The sequence below is a fragment of the Conger conger genome, chromosome 2, assembly GCF_963514075.1.
Source record: "Conger conger chromosome 2, fConCon1.1, whole genome shotgun sequence".
Classification (NCBI taxonomy): domain Eukaryota; kingdom Metazoa; phylum Chordata; class Actinopteri; order Anguilliformes; family Congridae; genus Conger; species Conger conger.
The window spans coordinates 5,480,524-5,488,284 of NC_083761.1; the positions used below are offsets into that span (position 1 = coordinate 5,480,524).

General features: G+C 42.9%; 1 protein-coding gene across 1 annotated transcript in view; it reads right to left on the reverse strand.

Moving 5' to 3' along the window:
* Positions 1-2,864: 2,864 nt before the first annotated feature.
* The window catches only part of LOC133121956 (nidogen-1-like), a 38,692-nt gene continuing 33,795 nt past the window's right edge, over positions 2,865-7,761 (reverse strand). Inside the window, exon 20 of the mRNA XM_061231556.1 lies at positions 2,865-3,989. Within this exon, the coding sequence (XP_061087540.1) occupies positions 3,859-3,989 (131 nt within the window). The 3' untranslated portion in view covers positions 2,865-3,858. The remainder of the gene's footprint in view (positions 3,990-7,761) is intronic.

Here is a 7,761-nt window from a genome sequence, read left to right on the forward strand (position 1 = left end):
TGTCCCTGAGCAAGACACCTGACCCCCAACTGCACCTGATGAGCTGGTTGGTGCCTTGCATGGCAGGCAAGGTGAGTGTGTATGAATGCTTGAAAGAGAAGCATGAATTGTACAGCGCTTTGGATAAAGGCGCTATATGAATGCCAACCATTTGCTTTTGACTTCTGCATGCATAGGTACATTTACAGTAAAAGGTGCAGTATATGTTTCAGTTTTTATTATTTTATTATTTATTACACAGACTTTATTATTATTTATTATTATTATCCAAAACTCTTGAACAGCAACGAATAAATCTAATCATAAACTGAACATTATGTCCAAAAAAATCTGTTTCTATATTGCCCGTAGAGAAAAACGGACAAAGCCACATTGAAAATGTGCGTTCTATTATATAAGAACTACAGCAGAGATCGAAGGCCATTTCCTTTAACATTTTGTATAAGTCTTGTGTGGGAGGCTTGAGGCAATGCAAAGTCCCCTCTGACCTCAAAGCTACGCAGAGTGTGCTTCGTCTCCTGCTGGTTTTGTTCTGGAACAAAACAACAACGAAAGACTCAATATTTTCACGAAGACGGCTTTGTGTGTGGCGTTTCTGTGCGGAACGCATGTCCCCCTGGGAAATAGACCCACTGAGACAGCGGTACCCTTTCTCTCAGATTTATAGAACATGGGACGTTGAACAGAATCACGACCCGTGATATATACCAAACAGGAAAAAATCTATTCATAATGGGAAACGGGCCAGTTTGCTGTCAAGACCCTGGAGTGGACCGGTACTCAATCCAGAAGCTTGTTCTTCCGAGCAGGTTCACATTCAGGAGTCGGCTGATAACAACAAACTCATAAATAACGAGAAAAGTAAATATTGTGGGGGCAGGTTTTTGTTGTTTTTTTTAATCCTACAGTGTGTGATTCAGATAGACGTACAGCCTTGGTCCAAGCCTGTGAAATATTACTGTTAATAACATCGTTGAAATGACTCACAACTCAGACATTTAACTAGAAATTCCATAGGAAAATGTATGTGCATTGCTCCAGGCAGGTCTGTTGTGTGTGTGTGTGTGTGTGCGCGTGTGTGTGTGTGTGTGTGTGTGTACATTTATATGTGTTACAGATCAGGTGCAAGAGTGCACCAATATTTCTCAGATACCAGAGAGGGCAGATACCAGAGGGCAGGTACCAACATTCATCAGGCTATATAGATACCATAGAATGCAGATATCAACATCACTCATACTGTGCAGATACCATAGAATGCAGGTACCAACACACCTCAGGCAGTATACACTCAGTCACCCTTTCCTTAGGTATTTATTAGACTTTTTTTTTTTTTTGATTTTTCAGTTGCTGCTGCTGTAGCCTATCCACTCAGAGGTTTGATGCGTTGTGTGTTCAGAGCTCTTCTGCATACCCCTGTTGTAATGTGTGGTTATTTACATTACTGTCACCTTCCTGTCAGCTTTGACCAGTCTGGCCATTCTCCTCTGATGTCTCTCAATAACAAGGCGTTTCTGTTTGCAGAACTGCTGCTCACTAGATGTTTTTTGCACCAAACTCTCTCATGTTGTGCATGAAAATCACAGGAGATCAGCAGTTTCTGAGATACTCAAACCACCCTGTTTGGCTGCAACAAAGTCACTTAGATCACATTTCTTCCCCATTCTGACATTTGGTCTGAAAAACAGCTGAACCTCTTGACCACGTATGCATGCTTTTATGCATTTTGTCACTGCCACATGATTGGCAGATTTAATATTTGCATTAACAAGCTGGTGTACAGGTCTACCTAATAAAGTTCTCACTGAGTGTAGATGAGTGGAGATAGATTGCAAATATCAACATATGCAGATACCACAGAGTGCAGGTATCAACACCACCTAGACAGTAGACATACCATAGAGTGCAGGTATTAACACCACCTAGACAGTACACATTCCATAGAGTGCAGGTATCAACACCACCTAGACAGTAGACATACCATAGAGTGCAGGTATTAACACCACCTAGACAGTACACATACCATAGAGTGCAGGTATCAACACCACCTAGACAGTACGCATACCATAGAGTGCAGGTATCAACACAACTAAGCAATACACATACCATAGAGTGCAGGTGGTTTAGTCTATCAATGAACCAAAGCCAGCGATAGAACACCTACCTGACAATACACCACAATATGACACATTTTACATATCAGCTCAATGACTACCATGTGATACTCCAAAGTTACATAACCTCTGTGTATCCTGTTTCAGGAGAGCAGTGATTTAATGCTCAAAATCAGTTTCAAACGCATACAAGATGAGACGTACAACAAAAAATATTCAGCCAGGAAGATGCGGTTATCAATCCTGTACCAGTTTATTTATTTTTCACATGTATAACTCATGACATTTAAATTCTGTTGCTTCTTAATTACAGTTTGACTCATGAACAAGAGTGGCCAGTCAGCAATCTAGGGGAACAGTTGAAATTAGCCTGAAAATTAGCCCAATGAAGACACTGTAAGAGAAGTTTCCGGAAAGAACACATTTATGAAAAAAAAAGAGTTAAATTGCTTTTATTGGACAGCTACAGAATGTAAACATCTCTTCCTCTCTCTCCCTCTCTCTCCCTCCCTCTCTCGCTCGCTCACTCCAGCTGGTCAAACAGTGAGGAGCTGCATTAACTCTGTAAAGCACTTCAGCATACGGCCTCCGATCCTCTCCTTTCTGGGGTGAAATCAGCACCTCTCCTGGTTCGTAGTGGAGCAGGTGGGAGCAGAGCACCAATCGAACACACTCCATCCTGCCCGCCCCCCTCTCTCCTGACTCCACCCCTCCCCACCCTCCTGACTCCAACCCCCTGACCTTTCTGACTCCGACCCCCCCACCCACATCACTTCCTGTTCCATTCTGCCACGGACCATAAACTTCACAGTCACACCTGATACCTAAGGCACCAGAAAGGAAACGAGCCCGGGGAAGAAATTCAGTGTAACACACTAGGCCTTAATATGACAAATCAGAATGTTTGTAAACAGAAGTTGCTAAGATACTTCCGGGTGGCAACTCAGCGGCAGAACGAAGTAACGTTACTTCAAAATGTAAAAAGCTACCTATGCCGAAATCGTGTTGTGTTTGGGCCTGTACTCTCTGTGCACAGGCCAGTTTCTCTGTCTGTGTGAACAGCTGAATACCTTCTCTCGAAACCTTTTTTTTGTTTGATTATCTTAAGAAAATATGAATTTAAAGCTCCAAATAGATATACATGTTAGATGATAAACTACTAATATATTTTTTTTCCCCACAGCGATGGCCATAACCTTGAGTGCACCACAGAATTTACCTCAAAAAATACAGTATGTTTATGTTTGGATTTATTTACAGGAAGAGAAAACGTGATTTACAAAGAAAGTGACAGATAAATGGCAACAAATCCAATTCATCATAAAAAAGACTTACTGAGATATTTAAAAATAATAATAATAATAATAATAATAATAACAACAACAACAATAAAAACCAAGATCTTAAGAGACACTTTGCTGTCCATGACTGGTGCTTGAGTGGCATTCTTAACCCTTTAAAGGCGTGAGGTCACAAAGGTATGATTAGAATGTTCTTAACGGAACACTCCAATGTTCTTAACGGAACGTTCTAATGCTGATCATCACTACTGGCAACCGGAAGCAACGGAGCTCTAGAACACTGACTTGAGAATTCTGAAGAAAAAAAACAAAAAAACAGAAGCCTGCTCTTGAAAGGGTTAAGCAAAGTAGCACCATCAGATGAGTGACATCATCAGGAGGAGCACGGCTGAGCGCGCCTCCTGCTGAAGGAGATTGCTCCTCTCCGCTCCTCCTCCTCCTCCTCAGTATCCCCTCTCCCGCTCCACGCAGCTGACGCCCACGGCGTTGTCAGGGCACAGGCAGGTGCGGCCAGACGGGGTTGGCAGGCACAGGTGGGTACAGCCGCCATTGTTCACCGCGCAGTAGTTCTGCCCTGGAGGGGGGGGGGGGGGGGAGAACGGTGCAGAACTTAGTCTCCAAATCCATCCGTACAGAGAAGAAGAAGAAGAAGAGATGAAAATAGAAGCAGGAGATAAACTAAGTCACAGGGTGAAAGCGTGACAGAGCGTGTTATGTTTCAGTTATTGAGCTGACGCTTCTTATTACACCAGCACAACAAACATACAGTATATCATATAGAACATTTTACATTGACCAGCCCAATATGCAAAATGGATCATTCTTAATAAGGTCAATACGTTTTTAATAAAAGGTAAATGAGCGTCGCGTGTTTAATGAGCGAAGCACATGGATTGCGCAGAGAAAGTTCAGTCAGAGAACTCGACCGCAGCTGACCAATAACTCCATAATCGTGCGTTCCATAATCAACCAATCGCACTGACACAACACATTTCATCCAATCACGTGCGCACATCACCTCGGAGTGCTTTTCATGACCCGACAGTCAGACCGTCTCTACGCACTGCCTCTGCGTGCTCGCCTGCTTTGCACAACTGTGGCTGTGTGATATTAGAGATGTTTGCCTGTATTTGTGTGTATTTTTGTGGATGTATTTGTGTTTGTTTGTATTTGCGTGAACGTGTTTATGTGTATTAGTGTGGATGTGTTTGTGTGGATGTGTTTGTATGGATGTGTATTAGTGTGGATGTGTTTGTGTGGATGTGTATTAGTGTGGATGTGTCTGTATGGATGTGTATTAGTGTGGATGTGTTTGTGTGGATGTGTTTGTGTGGATTTGTATTAGTGTGGATGTGTTTGTGTGGATGTGTATTAGTGTGGATGTGTTTGTATGGATGTGTATCAGTGTGGATGTGTTTGTATGGATGTGTATTAGTGTGGATGTGTCTGTATGGATGTGTATTAGTGTGGATGTGTCTGTATGGATGTGTATTAGTGTGGATGTGTTTGTGTGGATGTGTATTAGTGTGGATGTGTTTGTGTGGATGTGTATTAGTGTGGATGTGTTTGTGTGGATGTGTTTGTGTGGATGTGTATGTGTGGATGTGCTTGTGTGGATGTGTTTGTGTGGATGTGTCTGTATGGATGTGTATTAGTGTGGATGTGTTTGTGTGGATGTGTATTAGTGTGGATGTGTTTGTGTGGATGTGTATTAGTGTGGATGTGTATTAGTGTGGATGTGTTTGGATGGATGTGTATTAGTGTGGATGTGTCTGTATGGATGTGTATTAGTGTGGATGTGTCTGTATGGATGTGTATTAGTGTGGATGTGTTTGTATGGATGTGTTTGTGTGGATGTGTTTGTATGGATGTGTATTAGTGTGGATGTGTCTGTATGGATGTGTATTAGTGTGGATGTGTCTGTGTGGATGTGTATTAGTGTGGATGTGTTTGTATGGATGTGTTTGTGTGGATGTGTATTAGTGTGGATGTGTTTGTATGGATGTATATTAGTGTGGATGTGTTTGTATGGATGTATATTAGTGTGGATGTGTTTGTATGGATGTGTTTGTGTGGATGTGTTTGTATGGATGTGTATTAGTGTGGATGTGTTTTTGTGGATGTGTCTGTATGGATGTGTATTAGTGTGGATGTGTTTGTATGGATGTGTATTAGTGTGGATGTGTTTGTGTGGATGTGTATTAGTGTGGATGTGTTTGTGTGGATGTGTTTGTATGGATGTGTATTAGTGTGGATGTGTATTAGTGTGGATGTGTCTGTATGGATGTGTATTAGTGTGGATGTGTTTGTATGGATGTGTATTAGTGTGGATGTGTTTGTGTGGATGTGTTTGTGTGGATGTGTATTAGTGTGGATGTGTTTGTGTGGATGTGTTTGTGTGGATGTGTTTGTATGGATGTGTTTGTGTGGATGTGTTTGTGTGGATGTGTTTGTGTGGATGTGTTTGTATGGATGTATATTAGTGTGGATGTGTTTGTGTGGATGTGTATTAGTGTGGATGTGTTTGTGTGGATGTGTTTGTATGGATGTATATTAGTGTGGATGTGTTTGTGTGGATGTGTTTGTGTGGATGTGTATTAGTGTGGATGTGTTTGTGTGGATGTGTTAGTGTGGATGTGTTTGTGTGAATGTGTTTGTGTGGATGTGTTTGTGTGGATGCGTTTGTGTGGATGTGTTTGTGTGGATGTGTTTGTGTGGATGTGTATTAGTGTGGATGTGTTTGTGTGGATGTGTTTGTGTGGATGTGTTTGTGTGGATGTGTATTAGTGTGGATGTGTTTGTGTGGATGTGTATTAGTGTGGATGTGTTTGTATGGATGTGTATTAGTGTGGATGTGTTAGTGTGGATGTGTATTAGTGTGGATGTGTTTGTGTGGATGTGTTTGTGTGGATGTGTATTAGTGTGGATGTGTTTGTGTGGATGTGTTTGTGTGGATGTGTTTGTGTGGATGTGTTTGTGTGGATGTGTATTAGGTTGGCTGTGTTTGTATGGATGTGTTTGTGTGGATGTGTTTGTGTGGATGTGTATTAGTGTGGATGTGTTTGTATGGATGTGTATTAGTGTGGATGTGTTTGTGTGGATGTGTTTGTGTGGATGTGTTTGTGTGGATGTGTATTAGGTTGGCTGTGTTTGTATGGATGTGTTTGTGTGGATGTGTATTAGTGTGGATGTGTTTGTATGGATGTGTTTGTGTGGATGTGTTTGTGTGGATGTGTTTGTGTGGATGTGTTTGTGTGGATGTGTTTCTGTGGATGTGTTTGTATGGATGTGTGTTTGTGTGGATGTGTTTGTGTGGATGTGTCTGTATGGATGTGTTTGTGTGGATGTGTTTGTATGGATGTGTTTGTGTGGATGTGTTTGTGTGGATGTGTTTGTGTGGATGTGTTTGTGTGGATGTGTTTGTGTGGATGTGTTTGTGTGGATGTGTTTGTGTGGATGTGTTTGTATGGATGTGTTTGTGTGGATGTGTTTGTGTGGATGTGTTAGTGTGGATGTGCTTGTGTGGATGTGTTTGTGTGGATGTGTTTGTGTGGATGTGTTTGTGTGGATGTGTTTGTGTGGATGTGTTTGTATGGATGTGTTTGTATGGATGTGTTTGTGTGGATGTGTTTGTGTGGATGTGTTAGTGTGGATGTGTTTGTGTGGATGTGTCTGTGTGGATGTGTTTGTGTGGATGTGTTTGTGTGGATGTGTTTGTGTGGATGTGTTTGTGTGGATGTGCTTTTGGCTGGGTGATATTAAGAGAGCAGCACTCCCCTGCAGTGCCTCAGACAGGATAGCGCTGTGCATCTGTGACCCCAGATGTACAGGACGCCCTGATGTGCATTCCTCTCAACGTGAGTAATTGCCTCCAGACAGGGTATTCGGGGGGTGGGGGGGGGGGCAGGGGCGAGGGGAGGGGGCGCGGGTGTGTGGGACAGTCCCGGATCGGTCACGGATACTCCCCACCAGGCCATGACAACAATCCCCAAATCCGTCCCCAGCGACACTCGGGCGATAACAATCTCTCTGCGTCTCCAAGAGCAGGAACAGATGTAAGCTGTGTGGCCTTTCCCCCCGAAGGGGACAGTGGGGTCTCCGGGTGTTCAGTTTAGCGTAGCGTAGCGTAGCGTAGCGTGGCTACTGCACGTGTTACACGGATGTCAGCGAGTCTCTGGGTCACCGGGGGCAGGGAGAATCGGGGGTCTTTCACACACAAAGCATTCCCCTGTGCTGGGTACTGGGGGGGGGTTTAACACACAGAAAAGGAAAACTAAAAAAAATTCCACTTGAGTCTACCACCTGCACTCAAAGTCTCAGTCATAACTCAGCTCTAAGTAAACACA